This window comes from Lactuca virosa, chromosome 4, assembly GCF_052849685.1.
Source record: "Lactuca virosa cultivar CGN04683 chromosome 4, Lactuca_virosa_CGN04683_v6, whole genome shotgun sequence".
In the NCBI taxonomy this organism is placed as follows: Eukaryota; Viridiplantae; Streptophyta; class Magnoliopsida; order Asterales; family Asteraceae; genus Lactuca; species Lactuca virosa.
Window position 1 is genome coordinate 248878192 of NC_136429.1, and position 27333 is coordinate 248905524.

The 27333-nt window shown below is 36.1% G+C and overlaps 2 protein-coding genes and 1 non-coding gene across 3 annotated transcripts; 2 read left to right on the top strand and 1 right to left on the bottom strand.

Annotated features, from left to right (window-relative positions):
- Positions 1-16567: 16567 nt before the first annotated feature.
- LOC145105797 (uncharacterized) lies at positions 16568-17218 on the bottom strand. The gene has a single exon (XM_079042875.1). It carries the CDS (start codon positions 17216-17218, stop codon positions 16568-16570), a length of 651 nt encoding a protein of 216 aa, XP_078899001.1.
- Positions 17219-20679: 3461 nt separating this feature from the next.
- On the top strand, positions 20680-24755 carry LOC145108175 (protein NRT1/ PTR FAMILY 4.6-like). Its single transcript, XM_079045179.1, has 5 exons — positions 20680-20730; positions 20824-20929; positions 21002-21219; positions 22481-22921; positions 23625-24755. The coding sequence occupies exons 1-5, from the start codon at positions 20728-20730 to the stop codon at positions 24591-24593; spliced, it is 1737 nt and encodes a 578-aa protein (XP_078901305.1). The 5' UTR covers positions 20680-20727; the 3' UTR covers positions 24594-24755.
- Positions 24756-25673: 918 nt separating this feature from the next.
- Positions 25674-25746, top strand: TRNAA-AGC (transfer RNA alanine (anticodon AGC)). Its single transcript has one exon. It is a non-coding gene; the product is annotated as a tRNA-Ala (tRNA).
- Positions 25747-27333: the final 1587 nt, after the last annotated feature.

Consider the following 27333-nt stretch of genomic DNA (forward strand, 5'->3'; position numbering starts at 1 on the left):
CATTTTCAGACTTTTTCATCATTTTAAGGCACTTTGACGTCGGAAATCACACCAAACTCGTATTTTTCATATCTTAGACCCCTTAAACCCCTATTTTATGCCAAAATTAATTATTTTAAACATATTTATATAAAATAATACCCAAGATTTATTTAAGGGATCCTAAGTAGATAAAGGGTTTGACTTTAGGATGTGATGTAAATCTCTCATTTCCCATGCAAATCTCAGTAAAACACACAATACCCATGGAAAATAAGCTTTACCCACCAGCCCTCCATGAAAATATCAAGTCACCTCCTTATCTCTCCATTTAGAATACGTGAACTCCTCTTATCCCATTTCCTCACTTCTCGTTGTCATCTCCAGCAAACTCCTAAGAATACTCCCAACTCCTTCAAGCTTCAAGTCTCATCTCCTCTAAAGAAAATTTCCAGATTTCTTTTTGTATGTATTTTATCTTCTTGAATAGTAATTCTCCACATTATTCCTAAGATTTCATTATATTTACAAATAAATATTTTCTTAGAATATTCTAAAGTTCAAAGAATTTTTCAAGTGTTGGAGCTTGGAAACTTCCTCACATCTCTTCAAATCACCCAGCAAGCTAATCAAGGTGAGCTTCATACCCCACCTTTTTCAAAGTTTTTATTGTTTTTGGGGGAGAGTACAAGTCAACTCTTGTTCTAAATCCTTGGATAATTGCATGTACTGTATAGATCTATACGGGGTTGACACCCCGCACCTTCGTTGTTCGCTACAGCTAGACCGGCCAGTCTAGGGTGACAAATGTCTTAAACGAAATTGACGCCTGAAGAACGTCATAACGGGCACTCCGTCATATTAGTATGGTTATAACGACTCACTAGAATATATCATAAATGTATTTATACGGATTTCACTTTTGGTTTACAAACAACTATGTTTTGGTTTGTTCAAATGAAACTTCTCTACACAAGTGTTATGGTTTCCAAAGCTACTATTTTATACATCAGAAAATATAGGATTTTCTGGAGGAAACAATTATATACGATTTCGAAAATGACTAACGAAGACACACATGCAACTATACTCGAGTTGAAACAAGTCATACAACGGTTTTGATAAGAAAATATTGGATTTTCTGGATTTCTAAACTATCATCAAAGTTTTATACAAAAATGCTTATGAACTCACCTACATATTTTATGTTGCCGCTTTTCAAACGACTTGTATTCTCAGGAAACCAATAAGCATGTTGTGGATTGCGGACTCAAGATTATTTTGCTATATTTTGGACTTGTTTACTGATGTCTCTTTTGTGTAAAATTTGCGAACATGAACATGATGTAAAACAATGTAAGCTGGTTATATTGATGTATGATGTTTGGATTTGCTATGTTTCATTTATATGCAATTGTTATGATACTGTACAATGAAGTCACCCGCCTCCGGACGTTTCCGCCGTTCTGGTCCGTGGGTGTGACAACGTTCCTCAGGGGTCTAATGGAGTCCTCCGTGGACACAGAGAATTAAAGGTTTTGTCAGATTGTGGGTGCATAGTAAGTTGCCGTTATGTGCGTGTGTGTGTGTGTTGTCCTTGCTATAGAAAGTTGGTGGGTAGGGATTTTGTTGTGGTCAGTAGTTCCTTTGTGGTAGCTCCATGGACCTGAATGAAGGAACTTAAACCACTATAATTGTGTATCAAGTTTGGGAAGCATGGTTACCCCACAATATGGGTTTGTTAATTTTGGTTGAGTTGGACAGTGGTTGATCGGTCTCAGGGTTCGTTGGGGTTAATCGAAGGTTTCAAGCAGTATCAGTTGAGGGTAGATTTGATGCGTTAACCCTTAGTCCAATTCAGTAAAGTTTGTATCTTGGCCTCTGTGTAGGTGTTTTGTCGACTTCTTGGTTATGGAATTGCGCTCCATAGTGGGATTGAGATGGCATCTGGCCTTAGTTATTGGAAGATCAGATATCGGAGTAACATTTTTTAGTTTTTCAGGTATCATCGTGGTTATGAAAAGTTCGGTTTGGCAGGTCACGTCTGCTGGGTTTGTTTTGTTGGATTAGGTGTCTAAGCCAATACTGAATTAGTATATACTTGAATTATTAGCAAAGTCATTTTGGGTTGCCCTAAAACCTAGTAATTGAATAGGATAACTTTTAGAGAGAGAGACTAATTTATTGATTTATTATATGATTAATAAATACAAAATAAATGAATTTATTAATATGTTATGCAAATAATATATTAATTAGAAATAGTATTATTTAATTCATAATTAATCAGAACTTAATTGGAATTAATTTTGGGATTAATTGGATAAATTAAAAGTACAAGGGTCTAATTGTAATTGTTCAATAGTTGAACAAAAGGTTCCAGAACCTTCCTCCATAAGAGGTGGACGATTTTGGAGAGGATTATTCTAGGGTTTCTAGAATATCCCTTATTGATAATTAGGGAGTAGATAATTACCTAATTTGAGATATTAACATAATATTCAAATTAGGGTTATCTAGGGTTTCCTAATTCGACTATAAAAGGACCTCTTAGGATCTAATTTTCGGCCATCTCATTCTCATAAGTCATAGCCGAAATTTCCATCTCCCATGTCCTTTATATTTAAGTCTCCTTGTTGCTAGGATTGGGTGTGAACCATCAGAGGCACATGAATTTTAGTGCTAGCTTCCAAGTGATTACAAGAATGATTATGTTTGATTATCTAGTAGTATAATCAAGAGGAATGTTGTTCTAAACCATTTTGTTTTTCGAAAATACTAGGGTTCTTGATATTCAATTGGTTATTGCATTCAATAGTGAAAACATAGATCCTTTAGGTTGCATGTAAACTTAGGGTTTAAGTTTTTCCGCCAAAATATGATTTTTGTAACCTATAAATTCCATCAATGGTATCAGAGCGTTTGTTTTAAGTTGAATATGCATAATATTTGAATAGATCAAGATTAGGGTTTATAGAAATTAAACCCTAAAGGATGAAAATTTCGACTTGGGCTAGGGTTCTTGAAACCAAAGCCTCTGCCCTTATTTTCAAAATTTCTAGGGTTTCATAGGTTTCCTTATTTGATAATTATTTCTTTTAAGTGTTTAAAATAGAATAATTAAAATTGGATAACCCTTATCCCTTGATTTTTAAAAATATAGATGGAAAGGAATTACGATTAAATTTAAATTATTTGATTAATAGTTAATGGTAAATAATTATTTAATCCTCATAATATTTAAATTAATTTAATTAGTTATTAATTAAAAGATAAAGATTAAATCTTAATTGGTTTATTTTAAATTAAATTAATTTTTTTAAATTCGAAAATTTGATTTAAACCTAGTATTTTAGAAAAAAAAATTAAATACACTTCATATATATATATATATATATATATATATATATATATATATATATATATATATATATATATATTATACATCAATAAATGTTAATTACTATATGTACAAGACTAAGTCAGTCAGATCGCTAGTATGTCTCATTCATGAAGCTCAACTATAAGGGGGTATAAGTAGTTGAGAGTTCCAAATGACTTCGTTATGAGTAGGGTCTTAGCGTTTGGAGAAAGAGGTAGTTATTTTATTTAAGTGTTCCAAATGACTGGGCAGTTTGTAGGCATCAGTTGGGTTACGGATGGCCTCTCGAGTTCGATATGGATGTATTGATTATATGAAGTGGTTGGAGGTAGCATATGGATTGTGTTGGTGAAGTTAAAATTCTAACAAAATCATATTTTTAGGGTGAAATCCAGTTTAAGTGCGGGAGAATTATAATACCTAGTTTTTCAGATGTTTCCATTATCAGGATAGAGGGTCGTGAATGGATCGAGTAAAGGTCTTGGGCTTCAAGGGAATAGAGTTTAGACCATATCAGACATTCATAATGTTGGATTAAGTGATTAAAGCCATCAAATTGTGCTTTGAAGCAAAAAGGGTAAAATGGAAAAAGTTATATATTAGGCTTCTTGCATGGATTATAGTTTTAGTTGAACATGCATTAAGTCAAAAGTAATTATATAGGGTTGTGGGGCTCGTCATTACCTTTCCGTGTGTATAAAGATCGTCAAAAACATAGTTAAAACGAAGAACTTATGACTGTGAAGTTGGAGTGTAATTTGGGGAAAGACCGTTCTCACAACGTGACAGTAATGTTGTCACTACGTGAAAGCCGTCACAAGGTGACAAACAGGTTGTCACGAGGTGAAAACTTGGCAACCCAAGCCCACAAATTTTAGGGTTTTCTAGGTATTTAAAGAGTGGTTCTGTGTTTTGGGGGTATTTTTCCATTTCCATCTCATCTAATGCCTCTTGAGAGAAACCCTAGCCTCCCTTTCACCACTTTGAGCCTCCTCTTTCATATCTCATCCATTTTTTGGAGTTTTTAGTGGATTTTGGAATGAAGCTCTTTCAAGATGGAGTTTTAGAGCCTTGCATAAGAAGATCTCAGCTTCCAACTATCTTATGGACCTTGGGTATTATTCAAGTTTCCACCTTTATGCTTATAAGTTGCTAGATCTAGATTCTAAGCTTGTTTTTGGTCCATTAAATTAATATTGTGTCGTGCGATGTGATAAAGTTTACAACTTTATCATTCTACCTTGTCACAAGAGTATTTTGGTTTATGTATCTGATCTTTCATGATCTTTTAGGCACCATGCTTGAAGTTAGGATCTTATTTTGGTCATTTTGACCTAGCTTGTGTTTAAGACATGCATTGGACATGCATGTATAAAAAGCAATGATTTTTATGTTGCTTTGGAATGGATAAAGCCTTCTATAAAGTTGGAGTTGATGACTTAATGGATTAATGACTCAAACCATTAGTATTATGCTTTAGACTGTGGTCAAGTCGTGACTTGGAGAGCGTCATGACGTGACGATCAAGGATGTCATGATTATCTTGCCTTGTTGTGTTTACAAAGTGAACAACAAGGGTTCACGTTGTGGTGCGTGCTCATGACATGAACAAGGGATGGTCACGATGTGAGGGTCAGCTGTTAGTATTGTTGGCTGTGGAGTTTGACTTTGACCATTGACTTTTGGTCAAACTAAGGGTTTTGGAGTGTAGACTGAGATGATACTCCTTATTACTGTTAGGTGCCATCTAGGATTAGTCTTTGTCGGGTGAGAAATGTGATGTTTAGCTGCTACTTGTAAGGTGAGGCTTCTCACTAAACTTGCATGTATGGTAGTATATGCATGTTAACCAGCTGGGTCTTATTTACTGATTTTTGTTACATGTGAAATGAGTTGCTGATAACTTTTGGGTTGCTGATAGGCCCATGGTTGTTGATAACTCGAGAGGTGTGCTGTTAATCCACAAGGCGTGCTGCTAGCTCATTAGGACCGATGATAGTCTCCAGACTTTGCTGATAACCTTAGCCGATTATTATGATGTGTCGTATATGGTATTTTGGGGAACTCAGTAGGTTTTGTGCTTACAATTGTGGATTAAATATTTTTCAGGTACTTATCGGATTGCAAAGACGAGACTGTAAACATACATCAACAGATTTATGATTTGAGATTTCGCATTGTCTTCCGAATAAATTTGATTTCTGAATAATGGATTATGAACAAATGGGTTGCTCTGGATGTAATTTTGCTAAAATGGATGTTTTATTTACTTTGAAAATGAAAATTTTAGCCATGGTTTTTGGGATGTTTAAAGCCCCTTTCACACACTTACCTACTCCAACTAGCTTCTTTCTATGTAGGTCTTGCATAACACAAAATTCGGGAAAGAAAGTTACTGCACACTGAAGATCCCTTGCCAATCGGCTAACTGACAACAAGTTACATGTGAACTTTGGAACATGTAAAACTCCCTTGATTCGCAACCCCGTTGGGCAAGTTGAAAACACCCTTTTCTTCAACGGGTATGGAGTCACCATTTGGTATAGTAATGAGTAACTCATTCGTGGTCTCTATTTTTCTTTCAAGCCAATCTGCTCTGTAGGTGATGTGCTCGTTTGCACCGGAGTCTATAATCCAATCATTACAATGATTGGCCTTCCCTATCGTGTTGGTGATTATTGGTACGCATTCTTCAACTGAATCGTTCCTCTGCATAAAGATCTTCAGAAATTGTTGATATTGTTCGTTATTGAGTCCTGATATAGGACTTCTTTTGGTTTCTGCATTAGTCGTCTTGGTCTCTGGCTTTTCTTGTCTTCCCTTTTCACGTGACCATGTTTTTCACAAACCTCGCATTGCCCCATTTGATCGATTGTCGATTTATCACCATTCATGGCGATACTTTGGTTTTTAGGGTTTTGGATGAGTGGCTCTTATAACCCGCTACTTGATTTTTGGGGAACAAGAATAGGAGGCCTAAATAGGCAAAAATAAGAAAGAAAAATCACTAATTTAGAAATAAAAAAAGAAAAAACATATCACAAAATATATGCAATTCTATATGATCCATAGACCAAACCAATAGAATCTTGTATAAAATTAACATCAAGTCAATATGGGGATGATTAAAAGCGAATCTTAGATTTGTAGATGAGTGAGACAATGATGACGTGTCAAATACATGCCACATAGATGTCGTGCCAACAAGATTCACGAGTTAAACCACTCAACAATTGACCCGAGTGGAACATTTTTTCAAGTACTTATGAAAAAAAAAAATAAATAAATAAATAAAACGGTTTATACAATAAAGCAAAAAAGTCGATGGATCAAAATTAAACTTTAAAGTGCTTCACTTGCATGAGCTCAATCTGAATCATAAAAAGTGGTTTAATTCAGTCATAAAAAGCATGGGAGCAAATGAAATCTCAGCTTTGAGCACCCAGTTTGGAGGACTTTCATAATCATGTTCCCCAGTTTCATAGATAGTACTAACAAATTGTTGGTAATGAAGAAAACACATGATCTTGATGGGAGACTGATATAACCCAATTTCATCCGAATAAGCATCAGTGGACAATCGTGCCACAAATGTTCCTAGTACCAAGGAGATGTAATTGTGATGGGGTTTGAAAAGCGCTACAAGAACAATGGGATCTGAAATCGGTCACATGGTATGGTGCTAAGTGGTGGTAAATAAATTTAAACGGAATTATAGTGGAAAAGAATAATTTGTTGATGTTTTTATTGTAAATGTGCGTTTTGATATGTTGGAATAATATAAAAAAAGAATAGAATCAACAAAATTATGGAATGAGTGAGTTTTCAATAATAAAATAATTTATTCAAACTTATTGTTTGTTATGTATAAAAAGAAAAACTAAATAAAATTAAATCGATAAATAAACATAACGATAAAATTAAATCAATAAATAAACATAAAGATGTTATTTTATAAAGTACTATTTTAATTAAATAAAGGCAAAATTTCACAATTGGTCCCTGTGGTTTACAAAATATCATACTTTGAGGACTTTCTAGCAAAAAGTCATGCGACTGGTCCCTGTGGTTTGTAAAATTAAATGAAAGGTCCTCCTGCCGTTAACTCTAACTTTCTAACTGTTAGATTTTAATCAAAAAAAAACTATTTTTCCCTTTGTACCAATATTGCAATACACTACAAACCTCAAGGACCATTCGTGTAATTTTATAAATTTGAAATTTTGTATATATAAAAATTATAAATATAAATTATATATATGTATATATATTTTTTCAACAACTTGATAATTTTTTTTTATCTTTTTGACATTTTATTTTCTATTTTTATTTTATAATTTTAGTTATTTATGGTTTTTTAATGTTTTTATTTATTTTGATTAAAGTTTAAATAAACTTAAATTCGATAAACCATATCAAAACTTTTTTTTTCATAATTATGAAATGAAACGTTAATGTATTTTTTTTTAATATTATGTTGTTACGGTTTATTTTATTTATTTATTTATTTTATTTACTTTGATGCTCCATAGTTAATATCGTTAGCAACTTTATTTTTAATTGCATTTATCATTATCATTATTTCACCTTTTGTTGTTTTTTATATACTCTAATATATTCATTATTCTTCTATTGTTCTTTATATACTCTAATATATTCGTTGTTCTTTATATACTCTAATATATATATATATATATATATATATATATATATATAGTTATTTATTATTCTTCTATTGTTTTTATTTATTTTGATTCAAATAATGAAAAATAGAAAAACAAAAAAACAAAAACTCAAACACTAAAGTTGTAAAATACTCAAATATATTAATACATTTTACACCTTTCATATTTTTTGGTTTTTTTCGCATTCTTTTTATTAATTTTGGTTACTTATGGTTTTTGTAACTTTTTTTTATTTTGATTTGTTTAAATAGAAAAGTTATGTTTATTTTCTTTATTTATATTTATAAAAATAACTATTTTATTTATGCGAATCAAAATAAAGAAAGTTACAACATGCTACAACTAGCAAATAGTCTTTTATCAACATACGACGAGAGGTCATTAGAACGAGGCACATCAATCTATTATAGAAATCATAAAATTTATTCTTAAGTTTGTTAAGAAGAAGAAGGAGTCTCCAGTAAGGATCGAGATTGTGACTTGAAGGTCATAATTTGGAGTCTAATGCGAGATAGGGAGCAGGTACAACATCGAGCACCGCCTGTAGTCAACGAGTGTAAGAGTTAGATACTCGTTCGAAGCAACACGGAAGTTACGATTATTGACTAGGATGAAGAGATAATGTATGGAGTCATTATACAAGCGTTATTTCGTTGATGATTTCGGAACATAATCCTCCTAAGGGGGAGATAATTGTAACGCTCGTAGATCCGGGCTAGTCAATTTAGAGACAATAAGTGTCGAAAACGACTTTTTGATAAAAGACTATTTAGAATGAATAGTCTTAATAACAGTTGTAGCATATGTTACAAGGATTCCGTACATATAAAGAATGCCGAAACCCGAGTTATAACGAAGAAGTTATGACCCGTCGAAGTTTCGCGACGGAACTGGCACGGCACCGTGAAGCGTAAATAGTAAATTTATGATAGAGCGATATTTGGCCTTAGCAAGCTAAACGAAAGCCCTAGAATACGTTAAACCGAGAGTGTGCATAAAAAGAACGCTCAAATCTGACTTCGTATGAGGAAGTTATGATTTTTCGAAGTTTCGACTTAGCAGTGTACAGCTCGAAGTTCGAATATTAGATCGAGCGGTTTTTAGCCGACACAACCTAAACGAGAATCGAAGACCTCGTTAATAGTTGCGTAACGATAAAAAGACAGACGAAAACGGACGTCGGATGAAGGAGTTATGAATTTTTAACAGACCAACCTTGTCCCGGCCTGTTAAAAATATAACTTTTAAAATAAAGTCAAAATTAGCCGACGGAGTCTAAAGGAAAGTTGTAGAGTACGGTCCCGCCTACACGTGGATATAAAGAACGTCGAAAACGGAGCTCGTATGCGAAAGATACGAATTTTTGAAGTCGGAAGTGCAAATCACGAAGGCTGTGCGAGGGGTACGCCCAGCGTAGGTCTTCGGACGCCCAACGTTCTCCTTACGCCCTGTGTACGAGGTTTGGAACGCCTCGCGTACTGTTGTCTTCTGCGAATCAAAACGAGCCACGTCGCCCCACCTTGTATCCGACGCATGTTGTACGGAGCGAAGACTACGCCCAGCGTAGGGCCTCGGTACGCCCAGCGTACGTCCGAGGTTCGCACTATAAAAAGGTTGCGAGGGCAGCCACTTTCTTCACACCTTTCAAAGCCTTCTCTCTCTCTCTAGCCCTAGAAGCCCCCTAAAGTCTAGGTCAACCCCTAGCACCCGAATGAAGCCCCGAGGCTCCCGGAGCCCCGAGAAAAAGGGTCTTTCGGCTCGGAAACGCTGCTCCAAGCGGAGCCCGGTTTTCCAGAAAACTCGTTGTAAGTGAGCTACGCATACGCTATTTTTAATATAGGTTTTATTTAATTATAGTAACGTTATTAGGACTTTATAATAATTATTTAGGCTATTATTATGGGTTATATAAGTGTCGCTCTAATATCTTTTTAACCACTCGCGGTACGGGGAATCTGGTTTAAAGGGTCCAATAAGGTTGTTGGATTTCAGAAGTGCTATATGCCAAAATGGTCCTGCCATCCGGTGTTTTATGTCTGGCCCCTGTCTGTATATAGTGGGTGAAGAGTATTGTTTAACGCTTATATAATAGTAATAAGAGCTATACTATTAATTAGTCTCGGTGAATGTTAGACTTAACCCTAGTGGTAATGATACTAGGTTCTGTCAAATGAAATTGTTTTAAGAGTAACGAAGCGTTGTCTGAGTTCGGAATCACCACGTTTTCAAGTGAGTGCATAGTTACTTTCATCTTACACATAGATATGAAGTATTTTATATAAATTACGTGCTACATGTGCATATTATATGTATACTTGTTATCTATGCTGGATGAACGATTTTACACATGTTTTAAATGATTTAAAATGTATATGTATTTTATATCTACAAAATGTGTTGGGTAAAACATGGGTAGATGTAATAGTTGTTGTGTGACAAAATAAAATAATGAGAGGCCTCGTTATAGATGTTATTGATGATCCAGTCATCTAACGGAGTATAGATGACGACCGCAGACTATTCTAGATAGTCCAGTGGAACGCTAGCAGGCTCGCAAACTGTAGGTGTTTATTTGAAATGTGTGCTCACCAGCAGTACTCCATCCCCCACACGGTTGCCTTATTTGACATGAATTGCTGAGGAACCCCCGAAGCATGTGTTGTCACCCCGATGAAAGTCCTTAGACTAGGTCCCTTGTGTTAGATGTTTTAGGGACGTAAAGTGAGGAGAACGGGAAGGGGTAATCGGGTTTGATTGGTTTGATAAAGTTAATAAACTTATTTATTGTGGGTTGAAAACCCTATGTGCTCACCAGGCCCCCAAGACTGACCCACTCAGTTTCTTGTATTACAGGTAGTAGCGCATGAGCATAGATGTTTGGATGAGAGATAAGGGGTTTTAGGCCTGTAAATACGAAATAATTTAGTAAGGCTTATGTTGTATTGTTTATGCTTTTGATCTGTATCGAACATGACATCCCGAGTCTTTTTAATGAAATACATTTCTATGGAAATGCTTTGATAAATCTTTATCATATTTTGTTTTAGGAACAAATTCCACAACTCTTTTATTAAAATTATTACTCTGATTTTTAAACAAAGCATAAACAAATCGGTCTTTTATGGCCGTGAATATGGGGATGTCACAGTTGGTATCAGAGCATTAGTTTAAGCGAACTAGGAATTTGTAGGATTTCTAAACTTAAACTTAGAATGCTAAGCGATGATTGTGAGGTGTGAGCACTAGTTTATTTTAGGAATTGTGCCGAAACTGCTTTTATGTGCTAAATGCTTTGTGCCTGATATGCTGTTATTTGTTCGGATCTATGGTCTGTTGCCGACCGGATCTGGAAACCTTATGTGTTTAGGATTCTAAACGTACGTCTACGGTATTAGAACTAACATGTAAACGTTTCGGACAGATAAGGATAAATTAAACGTCTATCCTACATAAAGATCTAAATTCACCCTATTCGGTGTAAAGATCAAAATGACGAGAACCCGCAGTAGAGCCGAGAATGCAAATGGGAACAGGAATCAACCACCAGCGATTGAACAAATATCTGTTGTAGCATATGCTCCTGAGCCAATTACAATGGCCGAAGTACAAGCCATGATACGGGCTATGTTGGCTGAACAACGAGAAGAGATGAGGCAGATGTTGCATGAAAATAGGGACGAACCTACAATGCCAGTGGAACAGCCTGAATTGAACGATGGTCAGTCAGAAGGAGGGAACTACAGTGGGACCGTTGGTCAAGCCAACCCACCAATAGTTCAAAAAAACAACCAGGATGACGGAATCGAGAGGAATGGATCCAAGTACAAGGATTTTCTGACTTGCAAGCCATCGACTTTTACTCGAAAGGAAGATCTGATCGGAGTCATGGATTGGATCTCGGAGATAGAGTTAGCTTTCATGACGTGTGGTTGCAGAGGCAAGTTACAGAACACCTTTGCAGTACGTCAGTTCCGAGGAAGCGCTGTGCGCTGGTGGAATACCCTGGGGAAGACTCTAAGCCCCAATGAGCCCCTACAACTGACGTGGGCAGAGTTTTTAGTGCAGTTCAAACACAAGTACTGCTCATCCCAAAACCTGCTCGAGCTAGAGAACAAATTCCTGACCTTGAAGAAAGGAAGGATGTCAATTGATGAATACACCAACAACTTCACAGAGAAGATGGAGTTCGCCTTGCGTCTTGTTCCGGATGAGCTGAAGAAAATCGACAAGTACGAAAAGGGACTTCCATGGGAGCACGCGCTGCCAGTGCGTCAGGCACCTACTCTGTAGGCAGCTATCTGGGCTGCAAAGTCTGTGGAGGATATGATTAAGGGAAGAGCTGCCAGCAAGGTTGAGGTTGGCGAGAGGAGGAAGTTCGAGGGGTCTGCAAAGACCAACAATAAGAAGATCAAGTCTGGTTCAAAAGAGTTTAGTGGAGGAGGAAACGAGGCGAAATGGTGCGAGAAGTGCAAGAAGAAGCACTTCGGGAAATGTAGCGAGGAAGTGACCTGCTACAAGTGTGGGAAGACCGGGCATTACGCCAACGAGTGCACCGCCAACAAAAGGATGTGTTATGAATGTCGTGAAGAAGGGAACATTGCTAAGGATTGTCCGAAGAAGAAAGAGGCGTCAAGACCAAACATTCCACCGAAACCGAAGGCAAGAGCGTTCCATATGATCCTTGACGAAGTAGATGGCAATGAAAGGGATCAGGAATGAGGATCTATGAAGCAGTCGTGTAGATAGTACCACGTGGTGTAGCCTATTAGAGGCATAGTATAGGTTGAACTTGAACACCTATGTAATCGTTTCAAGGAATAATATAAAACCCTCGTTTTGTTATCTGATGTGTCAAGTTGTTGTGTGATTTTCTTGTATGGTGACTTGGGTGAACTGCGACACAATACTTGGGACGAGTATGAGTAGGGTGAAAGGTAGTAGAGGCCTATACTACCGGAAGCACAGGACTCACACTTGGATCATGGAAAGTCACAAGGTTACCAAGAAGCTAGTAATTGATACCATTTTATTCAAGTATGTTGTTACCATTGTTTCGGTAATAACTAAGAAAATTGTTGTTATTCCGACCCCAGTGGTCATATCAAATTCAGTCCGACTACGAGGAGCATGTTACGTGGTTCGGAGAACCAAGTTTGATGTAACATCTGACTTAAGCCAGAAGATTGAAGTAAAAGATAGTCAAAGCGATTGTGATCGTTGTTAAAGTAAGAAACTTGTAGTTAGAAGTGCTACGTACTAGAATGTGATTATATCACATTAGAACATGAAGGAAGGTATAGTCTGTTCTGGAATTTGACTCTAAGAGACCTGAGTCTAAGTGTTGCAACATACGACGAGAGGTCATTAGAACGAGGCACATCAATCTATTATAGAAATCAAAAAATTTATTCTTAAGTTTGTTAAGAAGAAGAAGGAGTCTCTAGTAAGGATCGAGATTGTGACTTGAAGGTCATAATTTGGAGTCTAATGCGAGATAGGGAGCAGGTGTAAGATCGAGCACCGCCTGTAGTCAAGGAGTCTATGAGTTAGATACTCGTTCGAAGCAACATGGAAGTTACGATTACTTCCTAGGATGAAGAGATAACGTATGGAGTCATTATACAAGCCCTATTTCGTTGATGATTTCGGGACGTAATCATCATAAGGGGGAGATAATTGTAACGCCCGTAGATCCGGGCTAGTCAATTTAGAGACAATAAGTGTCGAAAACGACTTTTTGATAAAAGACTATTTAGAATGAATAGTCTTAATAAACGTTGTAGCATATGTTACAAGGATTCCGTACATATAAAGAACGCCGAAATCCGAGTTATAACGAAGAAGTTATGACCCGTCGAAGTTTCGCGACGAAACCGGCACGGCACCGGGAAGCGTAAATAGTAAATTTACGATAGAGCGATATTTGGCCTTAGCGAGTTAAACGAAAGTCGTAGAATACGTTAAACCGAGAGTGTGCATAAAAAGAACGCTCAAATCTGACTTCGTATGAGGAAGTTATGATTTTTCGAAGTTTCGACTTAGTAGTGTACAGCCCAAAGTTCGAATATTAGATCGAGCGGTTTTTAGCCGACACAACCTAAACGAGAATCGAAGACCTCATTAATATTAGCGTAACGATAAAAAGACAGACGAAAACGGACGTCGGATGAAGGAGTTATGAATTTTTAACAGACCAACCCTGTCCCGGCCTGTTAAAAATACAACTTTTAAAATAAATCCAAAATTAGCCGACGGAGTCTAAAGGAAAGTTGTAGAGTACGGTCCCGCCTACGCGTGGATATAAAGAACGTCGAAAACAGAGCTTGTATGCGAAAGATACAAATTTTTGAAGTCGGAAGTGCAAATCACGAAGGTTGTGCGAGGGGTACGCCCAGCGTAGGTCTTCGGACGCCCAGCGTTCTCCTTACGCCCTGTGTACGAGGTTTATAACGCCTCGCGTACTGCTGTCTTCTGCGAACCAAAACGAGCCACGTCGCCCCACCTTGTATCCGACGCATGTTGTACGGAGCGAAGACTACACCCAGCGTAGGGCCTCGGTATGCCCAACATACGTCCGAGGTTCGCACTATAAAAAGGTTGCGAGGGCAGCCACTTTCTTCACACCTTTCAAAGCCTTCTCTCTCTCTCTAAGTTCTCTCTCTAGCCCTAGAAGCCCCCTAAAGTCTAGGTAAACCCCCTAGCACCCGAAAGAAGCCCCGAGGCTCCCGGAGTCCCGAGAAAAAGGGTCTTTCGGCTCGGAAACGCTGCTCCAAGCGGAGCCCGGTTTTCAAGAAAACCCGCTGTAAGTGAGCTACGCCTACGCTATTTTTAATATAGGTTTTATTTAATTATAGTAACGTTATTAGGACTTTATAATAATTATTTAGGCTATTATTATGGGTTATATAAGTGTCGCTATAATATCTTTTTAACCACTCGCGGTACGGGGAATCTGGTTTAAAGGGTCACATAGGGTTGTTGGATTTCAGAAGTGCTATATGCCAAAATGGTCCTGCCATCCGGTGTTTTATGTCTGGCCCCTGTCTGTATATAGTGGGTGAAGAGTATTGTTTAACGCTTATATAATAGTAATAAGAGCTATACTATTAATTAGTCTCGGTGAATGTTAGACTTAACCCTAGTGGTAATGATACTAGGTTCTGTCAAATGAAATTGTTTTAAGAGTAACGAAGCGCTGTCTGAGTTCGGAATCACCACGTTTTCAAGTGAGTGCATAGTTACTTTCATCTTACACATAGATATGAAGTATTTTATATAAATTACGTGCTACGTGTGCATATTATCTGTATACTTGATATCTATGCTGGATGAACGATTTTATACATGTTTTAAATGATTTAAACTGTATATGTATTTTATATCTACAAAATGTGTTGGGTAAAACATGGGTAGATGTAATAGTTTCTGTGTGACAAAATAAAATAATGAGAGGCCTCGTTATAGATGTTATTGATGATCCAGTCATCTAGCGGAGTATAGATGGCGACCACGGACTATTCTAGACAGTCCAATGGAACGCTAGCAGGCTCGCAACCTGTAGGTGTTTATTTGAATTGTGTTCTCACCAGCAGTACTCCATCCCCCACATGGTTTCCTTATTTGACATGAATTGCTGAGGAACCCCCGAAGCATGTGTTGTCACCCCGATGAAAGTCCTTAGACTAGGTCCCTTGTGTTAGATCTTTTAGGGACGTAAAGTGAGGATAACAGGAAGGGGTAATCGGTTTTGATTGGTTTGATAAAGTTAATAAACTTAATTATTGTGGGTTGAAACCCTATGTGCTCACCAGGCTCCCAAGCCTGACCCACTCAGTTTCTTGTATTACAGGTAGTGGCGCATGAGCATAGATGTTTGGATGAGAGATAAGGGGTTTTAGGCCTGTAAATACGAAATAATTAAGTAAGACTTATGTTGTACTGTTTATGCTTTTGATCTGTATCGAACATGACATCCCGAGTCTTTTTAATGAAATACATTTCTATGGAAATGATTTGATAAATCTTTATCATATTTTGTTTTGGGAACAAATTCCGCAACTCTTTTATTTAAATTATTACTCTGATTTTTAAACAAAGCATAAACAAATCAGTCTTTTCTGGCCGTGAAAATGGGGATGTCACACATATATATATATATATATATATATATATATATATATATATATATATATATATATATATATATATTAAAATGCAACCCACGACTAGCAAGAAGCTAGACGGAGCGCAGAAAGCACAAAGATACAAAGTTACAGGGTGTAAGAAGGAGAATCAATTACAAATGAAGGGGCTAAGACACCAATAGACCCACTTATAATGAAAATGAGATCTCCTATTTTTATGTTTATCCAGGTGAAGGTAGTGATTTAACATTATCCGCAACCTTGGTCGGGGAGACTAGTAGATGTTTGAAGATCCTATCACATCGCGCTTTCCAAATCAGCCATATGGTTCCATAATAGATCGTAATTAAGTACTTCTTCTGTTTAGGACTCCCTTTCTAGCTCCCAACGGAGGAGATAACATCTGCCACGGTATTAACCTGAGGGATGTCCGCGTTACACCAACGAAGGATCCAAACCCACACCTCTTTCGCAAACGGGTAGGTCACCAATATATGATTTGCATCTTCCGCCACATAGGAGCAGAAGCTACAAACCAGAGAACTGAGTTGTATTCCCCTGCAAAGTAGTGCACAAGCATATGGAATTCTACCAAGGTAGGCACGCCAGACGAAGCATAGTACTTTTATTGGAACTTCGTGAATCCAATCGATGCAATGAACACCCAGATGTGCAGATGACCTGTCAATCTTATGCCTCAACACATTCACATAATAATCACCATCCCTGGATAGTCTATATTTCCAATGATCACCTGAAGCAGAAGGTTGAAAGAGATCGATCCTAGACAATAAGGATTGCAAGTCCTGAGCCTGATCATCACTGAGATGGAGTGTGGACCAGTTCCACGAGAAACCGCCAGGATTTACCCTATCTGCTACTTTGCACTTCTTATTTCGTTCCAGTCCATATAAACCAGGGAAAGATGATTTCAACGGTTCTGATCCACTCCATACATCCTGCCAAAAAAGGGTGTCATCACCTGCACAAACCTTCTTAACGAATATATCATTGAACTCAATACCCATTTTTGGAGCTCAGTTGGAATCTTAGCGACATTGTTCCAAACCCTCGATATCGACTCCTTGGAGATTTGACCAGCCGACTTGTTTTTTAAGTTATGGATGCCTTTGATCGTGATCCTCCAAAGCGACGAGTGTTCCGTTCTAAGCCTCCACCACCATTTGGTAATTAAGGATAGGTTTAGAGCTCACATGGACCCGACCCCTAAATCGCCCAATTCTTTAGGAGCCAATACCTTTTCCCATGCAACCCAATGGATCTTATATTTTTGAACAAATTACACGAATGGTCCTTAATGTTTTGTTTTTTTCCCTAAAGTAGTCCTTACGAATCTTTTTTCCCTCAGATGGTACCTACAGAGCAAATGTTGCACACAAATGATCCTTATGACTAACTTTCTTAACAAATTATGTTAAGTGTGTGTGAAAAGACGAAAATGCCCTTTGTTTTTATTTATTTATTTATTTTTAATATTTTGTTAATTAGAAATTAAAAAAAGTGGCTCTCTCTCTCTCTCTCTCTAACCTATAGATCTCATCCACTTACTCCTTTTATCCCGTCTCCTATTGATATTTGTTCTTACTTGATTGTTAAAATCTAAACCTGAAAATCAAAATTGAAAAGCAACTTATTTGGGTTTGTTCTTTCTTGATTTCTTTGTGGAAATCAAAGTCTAGACTGCAGAACCTACTCCACCGGCGATCTTTGAAGTCGTGGGTGAAGATAGTGATGCTGAATGTTGAACCACAGATCCATCTTCTCCGGCGGCGGTCCTGAACCACAAAATCGTTTTCTCCGCTGAATGTGGCTTGATGTCGATTTTATTGTTGAATGGTCGATGCTGCAGAAGGTGGCTTGAAGAGAACATATGAGATCGATAGTGGTGGCACATCCATTAGAGAAAAAGTGATTTGAGGGCTAGGGTTTAACTTCCCTGACGTCTTTTTCCCATATCAGCTTCTGCTTCTTTCGATCTTCATCATCTTCTCTTCGATCTTCTTTTCATTTCAGTAATTCCTCAAACTCCATTTTCTGTACTTGAACTCTTGTTTTTGTTAGGTTTCTACCGGTTAAAGATCAAAATCTCATGATTTTTTTTATTAATTGGAGCTTTTTCTAGTCGTGATCATATCAGATTAGAGAAAATTTCTCTATTTTTACTTGTTACTTGTTGCTCAAGACTAGATATTCTGATTGCTTGATCTGATTTCGTTTCTGTAAATGGAAGAGAGTGGGGGTGAGGGTTTTCCTTTTCATCTGCTCAATTTTGATTTCCTTTTCTCAATTGTAGGTATGGTTAGAGTAGCTTGATTTCGTGGATTCAGAAAAGGAGAAGAGAAAGGGAACTGGTCGGGTGGGGTGGATCGCAAACAATGATTTTGGTTGTAGGGAGTATAGTTTTTAATGTCTGTATATGTGTTCTTCAAGAGAGAGAGAGAGAGAGAGGACTATCTGTGTACCTAAAACAAAGGGTATTTTTGCCATTTAAAAAAACTTAACAGAATTTGTTAGCAAAGTTAGTCACAGGGGCCTTTTGTGTGCAATGTTTGCTCCGTAGGTACCATCTGAGGGAAAAAAGTTTCATAGGGACTAATTTAGGGAAAAAACAAAACCTTAAGGACCATTCGTGTAATTTGTTCTATATTTTTCCTCGTCGCCTCCCCAAAGGAAACGTCTTTGAATTTTCTCAAGCTCGTTAACGACACCGATCGGGGCTACAAACAGTGAAAATAAATATATGGGGAGATTACCTAACACTACCATAATCAATGTTAGTCGTCCACCAAATGAAAGAGTTTGGGCCTTCCAAGAGGACAGTTTTAAATGAAATCAAAATGATTGGCCTCCAGTGTTTTTTGACATTCATATTTGCCCCCACCGGGACCCCAAGGTAGTGGAATGGGAGTGAAGTCGGTTCACAGCCAAGAAGGGATGCCCAAGGATTAACTTCAACCGGATCCACACCAATCCCCAAAACCTTTGACTTGTGGAAGTTTACTGTTAGACCAGAGGCAACGTGAAAGCAGCAAAGGATACGGGCTAGGTTCTTTATATTTTTGTTATTCCATTCTCCAACGAATAAGGCGTCGTCCGTATAGAATTAGTGGGAGATAGATAAATCTGAGTTTGGGATTTCGATCCCAGTGAAGAGGCTTTTTCACAAGCTGCCTTCATTGCTATGTTAAGACCCTCCATTGCTACTATGAATAAGAAGGGGGATATTGGGTCACCTTGACGAACCCCTTTTTCCATTGGGAATTCTTCAGTCGAGGATCCATTAACTAAAACAGGGGCACGAGCGGAGCATAGGCTGCCCTTGATCCATAATCTCCACTTCGTACCGTACCCCATTTGCTCCAGAATAGAATCAAAATATTCCCAATTGACTGAATCGAAGGCTTTCTCAAAATCGGCTTTGAAGAGAAGCATTTGTCTGCGTGTCTTCTTAGCCCAAGAGCATAGTTCGTTGACCTTGAGTGGACCGTCCAAGATGTTTCTTCCTTCCACAAACGTTGTTTGAACCTCGTCAATGTTGATGCCGATGACTCCTTTTAGGCGATTGGCAAGTGTTTTTGCAAAGATCTTGTAGAGGCATCTTATTCCTAATTGGCAGAAGTCACTTAGAAGGAGGGGGTCTTTAATTTTTGGAACTAGTGTTATGAAGGAAAATTTACACCCAGGTGCAAGATTTCCATGCATTTCAAAGTATCTGACGAAGGCCAGAATGTCACTGTGTAAGGTATCCCAATGGCGTTTTAGAAATTTAATATTTGTATTATTGAAAGTTAAATATATGAATAAAAATAATTTGTAATTATAATATATCAATTAATTTCCTAAAGAAATTAATGGTAAAAACACAGCCTACATCCATCGAATGAAAATGAAAATCAGTCTAATAGAATAAATTACATTCTCTCTTTAATTACGGCATACCAAATAAACAAAAACAAAAAAAAAATGGCTTATATTGAAAATTTAATTCCGTCCCATGATTGAATGAGAAAAAAAAAAAAAAAAAAAAAAAAAACATGCCATCTAAGGAATAAATTTAACAAAACCAAAAGAACCACATTCGTTCAGTAATTGTCTATTCAATTCCATCGGACAAACCGAATATCTATGAAAATTAACGAAAAAGAACACACTAATTTATAGATTACTAATTGAGTAATTTCATACTCTCATACTATGTATAGCACCATAGTTCCACTAGGAGTAGTATATAATAAAAAAAATACATAAGTGGCTGAAACTTCTTCTAATTTTAGAAGGGTCGAGGTTTCGTTTTCGCAAAAAGATAAATAAATAAAAGAGTGGTAGACCTCAATGCTCCATACCAATAGGTTAAAACATTAGAGGATGAAGTCGCTTTCAAGGTGTCTAGACCATTCCAGGTGGGGTTAAACTCCCTTTATTGTCATATAAATAGCATGCCATGCATCATTCCCTCTTTGCATTAAAGAATCATAACTTTATAGATAGGAAGATCATCTCAAGTTTTCATAGCAATATGGTATCTCCATTTTACTTATGTTTAAAAAGAAAACCTCTTCCACATTCTACATTTTTTTCTTCTAACATTTATTGTTTTATGCTTCTCTTTAAGGACCAAGAATGCCAAATCAGCAAATCTAGCATGTATGTCAATTGGAGAAACAAACCAGCTATAGAAGGCAAACACGGTGGAATACTTGCAGCTTCTTTTGTCTTAGGTAAGTCTGTTTTATGTATGTATGTATGTATGTATTGATTTGTTCTGATTTTGTGTTTGTTAAAATATATAGTTGTGGAGGTATTGGAGAATCTAGCATATCTGGCGAATGCGAGCAACCTTGTACTATATTTGTCAAAATTCATGCATTATACACCATCAAGTTCTTCAAACATTGTTAGCAATTTCATGGGGACAGCGTTCCTCCTTGCTCTCCTTGGTGGATTTTTAGCCGATGCTTTCTTCACCACTTATTGCATTTATCTTATAAGTGCTATAATTGAACTCGCGGTAAGAACTTTAAAATAGAAAGATTATTTAGTCATATTTTTACTTGACACTTGCATCAATAATTAAACTAGCTAGATCTAGTAAAATTTGAAGAAAAATCATCCGGATGTTTTGGGATCTTCAAAAACCCTGGAGGTTGTTTGACATAAACTTCTTCCATTACGAAAGTATTTTAACATCCACCTGACGTCTGTATGCAAAATATAGCTTCTAGCCTAGCAATATATGGGCAAAGGTATCATCATATATAGACTATCCTTTCTGCTTGTTTGTAACCTTGTGCAACGAGTCTTGTCTTAATCCTTTTCATATCTCCATCTTCATCAATTTTATTAATGAAACGCTCATAATTAAAAACTAATGACTATCCATTCTGTAATCAGTCTTGCCTTATTTCTTATTACAATCCATTTTCATCCATTTTATTCGTAAATACGTGTAATAAAAACTAAAGAGTGGAATGATTACAAAGTTTAAACTAACTATCTATATTCATGGCATCCTTTTTTCAATTCCCATAATAAAAGGGAATTAGGAATAGGACATTCTATCATTTTTGCATATGCTTCATTATCACAATTGGATCGTATTCTAATGCTTAACTTTCAAGAATGAACTGTGCATGACTTCATGCTGATGCAAGCGATATTAAGTGGTAGGAGTTCAACAAATAATACCTCTCTCAACCAGAATCCTAATGACATCTTAAAGTTTTGTTTTTATTCTATTTACTCAATGTGACGAATATGCCCTTATCACATATGTGGTCCATGCACATATATCCGTATAAGAGAAGAAAAAATTAAATAGAAAAGTATTCATGTGTACACTAGTATCTTCCAATGAAATTTGTCATGGCATGAACATTTATGGTCTCATCCATGCAATTTAACCAAAAATTATAGTTTTCTTCATGCACATATATTCCTCAATTCATAAAGTACAGAGTAAAATACAAAAATGGTCCATGTACTTTCTAAATTTTACCCTGTTCACTCGAAAATTGAAACATTTTTCATTTCTCGTCGCTCTTTCAAAGTTTCTCATCAATTTTGGTCCTTATTTCAATGTTTCATTACAGAATCAATACGGAACCTTGAAATAAGGATCAAAGATTGAAAAAAGATGTAAAATTTGGATTAAGCATTGTAAATTGTAAAAATCCGTACTTATCAATTTTTTTAAAGTTGGCATCATTTATTAGAGATTCTTAGAGCCATGTAGAAGTTGAAGTCATTGACCAAATTTGACTATTAAACAGGGACTTCTAATACTCACCATGCAAGCACGTTCAAGTTCTTTGAAACCAGAAAGTTGTTTATCAGCAAACAGGAATACAAAGTGCCACGAAACAGAAGGTGGTAAAGAGGCACTTTTGTTCATTGGCCTTTATTTGGTTGCATTGGGTGTTGGAGGGATAAAAGGGTCTCTTCCACCTCATGGGGCTGAGCAATTTGATGAAGAAACCATTCAAGGAAGAAAAAAAAGATCGTCTTTTTTCAATTACTATGTTTTTTGTCTCGCTTGTGGTGCACTCATTGCAGTGACATTTGCTGTGTGGATTGAAGATAATAAAGGATGGCAATGGGGTTTTGGTATTTCCACTTTGGCAATTCTGATATCTATCCCCATTTTTCTACTTGGTTCCATGGTTTACAGAATTAAAATTCCGAATGGAAGTCCTATTACAACTATATTTAAGGTAGTATCTTGATCTCTTTAATTAAACGAGTTGAGATTTCAGACTTGTTACATAGAATAAATAAATAGTACTTACACTTGTTACACTTGTCGAATAAGTTGCAAACCAAAATTACTTTTTCAAAGTTAAAAAGAAAAATTCAAGTAAAAGTTTACTTTTGAAATTATATTCTAAATTTCTAACTTTTAATTTAACTTTCATCTTTTTGAGAAGAGTCTCAAATGGTAACATATTCAACACTTTAGGGTCTTGTTTCCTTGGTTTTCAATTTTATAAGAATAAAATAATGTACACAATATTTTGAATAATCAAATATTTATTTTTGGAACAGAAAAGGTTCAGTTATCGAATTTTATACGATAATCTGTCATTTTCCATTAAAAAAATAAGGATTATTTCGTTAATTTGAGAAAAATATAAAATATTCGCGACTTTTTTGTTTAAAAAATAAAAGTTTTGATTAAACCGTAAACTGACCCAAAATATTGAGACTATTTTCCTAAAAAAAATAAACATTTAAACTGGTTAGCAGTTTGGTATCAGGTTAGAAATTCCAACCCTAACCTGAATTTATAAAAATCTCAACCCACCCTGTTAATTTTGTGTTCAACGTTTTTCTATCTCTAATTTATTCTACAGTCTACCCTACCTACTTAGCACTTATTGGATAACTTGCAAAACTAAAGTTCTATGTTTACATCAGGTACTTGCTGCTGCAATCTTCAACAAATATTTACCGAAAAACGGCAGAAATGCAGTAGTTAACACAAACGTATCTCCAACATCAAATTCAAACGAAAGAAAAGAAGAGATAACAGAAGATCTAAGCTTCCTCAATAGAGCAATTACCAATAAGTCTAATCTTCCAAGATTTTCAGTCACTACAAAACAAGTAGAAGAAGTCAAAATCGTCCTAAAAATCTTCCCAGTATTCATTTCAACCATAATGCTAAACTGTTGCCTAGCTCAACTATCCACCTTTTCAGTCCAACAAGCCGCCACCATGGACACAAGAATCGGCTCATTACTTGTCCCACCAGCTTCCCTCCCTGTATTCCCTGTCATCTTCATTATGATACTAGCACCCATGTATGATCATGTCATCATCCCATTCGCAAGAAAGATAACCAAATCCGAAATGGGTATCACTCATTTACAACGCATAGGAACAGGGTTATTTTTGTCGATTATGGCAATGGCAGTTGCAGCTTTAGTGGAAAAGAAACGAAAAAAAGTCGCGTTTCAAGAAACCCTAATGAACTCAACCCAACCTCTACCCATTACTTTTCTTTGGGTTTCTTTACAGTATTTGTTTCTTGGGTCGGCGGATCTTTTTAGCTTAGCTGGCATGATGGATTTCTTTTTTAGTGAGGCGCCATTTAGCATGAGATCTTTGGCAACTTCTCTTTCGTGGGCTTCATTGGCTATGGGGTATTATCTTAGTTCTGTGCTTGTTGCGATTGTGAATAATGTTACGGGTACCTTTCGTCATACGCCTTGGCTCTATGGAAGTAACTTAAATCATTATCGTCTTGAAAGATTTTATTGGTTGATGTGTGCGCTAAGTGGGGTAAACTTTGTTATATATCTCATATGGGCGAAATCTTATAAGTATGGAGCGAAAATGGGTTCGAATGAGACACAAATGTTGTGTAAGTCATCGGGAGTTTGATAATGTAAGGGAAAATTAGCATATATTCTATAGATGATTGCGTATGTGTTAGTAAGTTGATGAGAGTATGTTGTATGATCATTAGAATGGAGTCATGCATGGTATTATTACATGTTACTTAGCATCCGTTAATCTTGAATACATGAGATATATATTTCTATATGATCTTTGTGCACTTCAAATCACATTAGGTTGCTAAATGAGTTAGAAAAGAATCAGAAAATCAAATCTGAATGAGTCAACTTCAAGTCACAATAATCACTTTGGATGTATATCCAAAGACATGATATTGGAAAAAGCAAGAAAAAGGAAAGAGCTAGAATTTTGTTAAATCATGTCTAATCATGTTCAATATGTGGCTCTAACATGGTGGAGCAATATGAAGTGATAGCACTTAAAGCCTAATCATATCTAAAGTGAAAGTATATTTTAAAAGCATTTGAATTTCCATTTTTGGAATGGATAATTAAGAAGATTAACTTTTTCACAAAAGCTATAAAAGCATCACATCAAACTACCATACCATAAATCATTGACAGCTTACATTAAATTGAAAGATTAAAGTACAGAAGATAATGACAGATCACAAAGTGGTCCAATACTCAATGCAAAGTCAAAGAGTCATCATCAATCCTCAAATCCTGATAGTATTTCAATTTTGACATAAATTAAGGATGTGATTTTTTAACAGATTCACTCGATCTTTATATCCTCATTGTTGTCTGTACTTTGGAGTGGACATGTAAAGCATAGAAATACAAGAAGCTATGAATCAAACCTATTATTTAAGGGAAAGCCGCTGCATGTGAAGAATCATGTTCGTTTTGTAATCAACTACTACAATCTATGAATGGAAATTGAGTTCAACAAATGGTACTAAAAAATCAACAGAAACTTTACTTACAAATAAGAGGTTCAGAGAACTGAAAACAGACTTGAGATAGAGAGTTGATTTCTCGACGGTTGACGAGATTAAAATTGGCTGATGAAGGAGGAAGAAAATAGAGTAGCATTTGATCAAACCTGAATGGAATTCGAAGATCGATTTGTAAAGTCTATCCTGAAAGGTAGTATTCATTAGGGGATGTAGCTCAGATGGTAGAGCGCTCGCTTAGCATGCGAGAGGTACGGGGATCGATACCCCGCATCTCCATTTAATTTTAACATTTTAAAATTATTGATGAAAGAGAATAACAAGCTATTTAATTTTACTTTTGATATAGTTCGATATGTTCTTGATGCATGTCAACGTTTAATTCGGAAGGTTCCTAGTGTTTTGTGTTTGTTGCATTTTAGTCTCTGTATAATCTAAAAAGACTATTGTGCCCTTATTAACTAATTTTTTAATTAAATTTATTATTTATGTAACATTATTTATAATTTTTGTATTTCTTTTTAAATAATTCTTTTTTTTGTTATTATACAATTACTAAGGACGTACAACCATCCACAGCATATATACAAACATTACACACCACCTTATCTAGTCATCTATGTATTTCTGACCAAAAAACTTCCCTGCATCCTTTGTTTTTGTCGTTGCATCCTTTATCTTCTCCGGTGAGCTCAAATGATGGTTGAAAACTTAGCAGCACGAGTAAAACGCAAATATGAAACCAATAAACTTTGTAGCTGAGCAAATAAGTACTGCAATAAAAAAAATCCTAGAAATCCATCCCCAAAATTCATACTAGAATCAAAAATCAAAACTAAACTAAAAAATCCTAACCAAAAATTCATCCCAAATTCTTTGATTTTCTGCTTCGTAGCACTGCTAGCACACGACACCCACACTGACGAACAAATTGACAATTAAAACCTAGATCTCATATCGATTCTTCCCCCTCTTTCTCTTTCACTCACTCTGGTGGGTTACTCCGATGACGAATAGGTATGTGAAAACCATGTTAGTTTTCTCCAAGAGCGTCTCCGATCACTACAAATAAAATGACATTTAGTGACACACATTTTTAATGACATATCTTTTTTATGCCAATATAGTATTTTTTTTTTAGTGGCATATTTTATATGTCACTATAAAATTAATAGATTTAATGGCACTTAACAATTTATGTCACTAATATTAAAGTTAATTAATGGCATAAAAATTTAAAATACCATTAAAAACTCTATATTTTGTGTCATATATTTTTTTATATGCCACTAAAGTTTTACCATATGATTTGAATGATATGTTGTTGTGCCACTAAAAATTTGAATCGATGTTTCTTATTCCCCTCTCCTTAATGAATTAGCGTTTATTGTTAAAAAGTATATATGAAATTTGACATTTCCCATATCTCTTATACATGTTTCCTTTTACTTAATATGCGTTAGAGAGCAGAGACCAATTAATTTTTTTACCCCAATCCCATCATTCTATTTTCTCTCTCATACGAATGTACGATCAACACCACCGGGATACCGCCATCGTCGCTCACTACTTCTACCTACGACTTCACAACACCATCGTTGCTACACTACACAACTATGCATCGGAGATTTAGACCTCGAACAACGAATCTCCATCTTTTCTCCACTCGACTTCACTTAGGTACTCTTTTTTCTTCACTTCGACCATCGAAATTGATTATCGCAACCAGAAGAGAACGATGTTTGGATGTAAGGCTTTAAAGTGAAGTTAATAACCAGTATCAGATAACCAGACAATCAGTTGATTAGTTCAAACTTTAAAAAAATACCTAATTTTGTATTTATTTCATTAGTCAATTTCGATAAT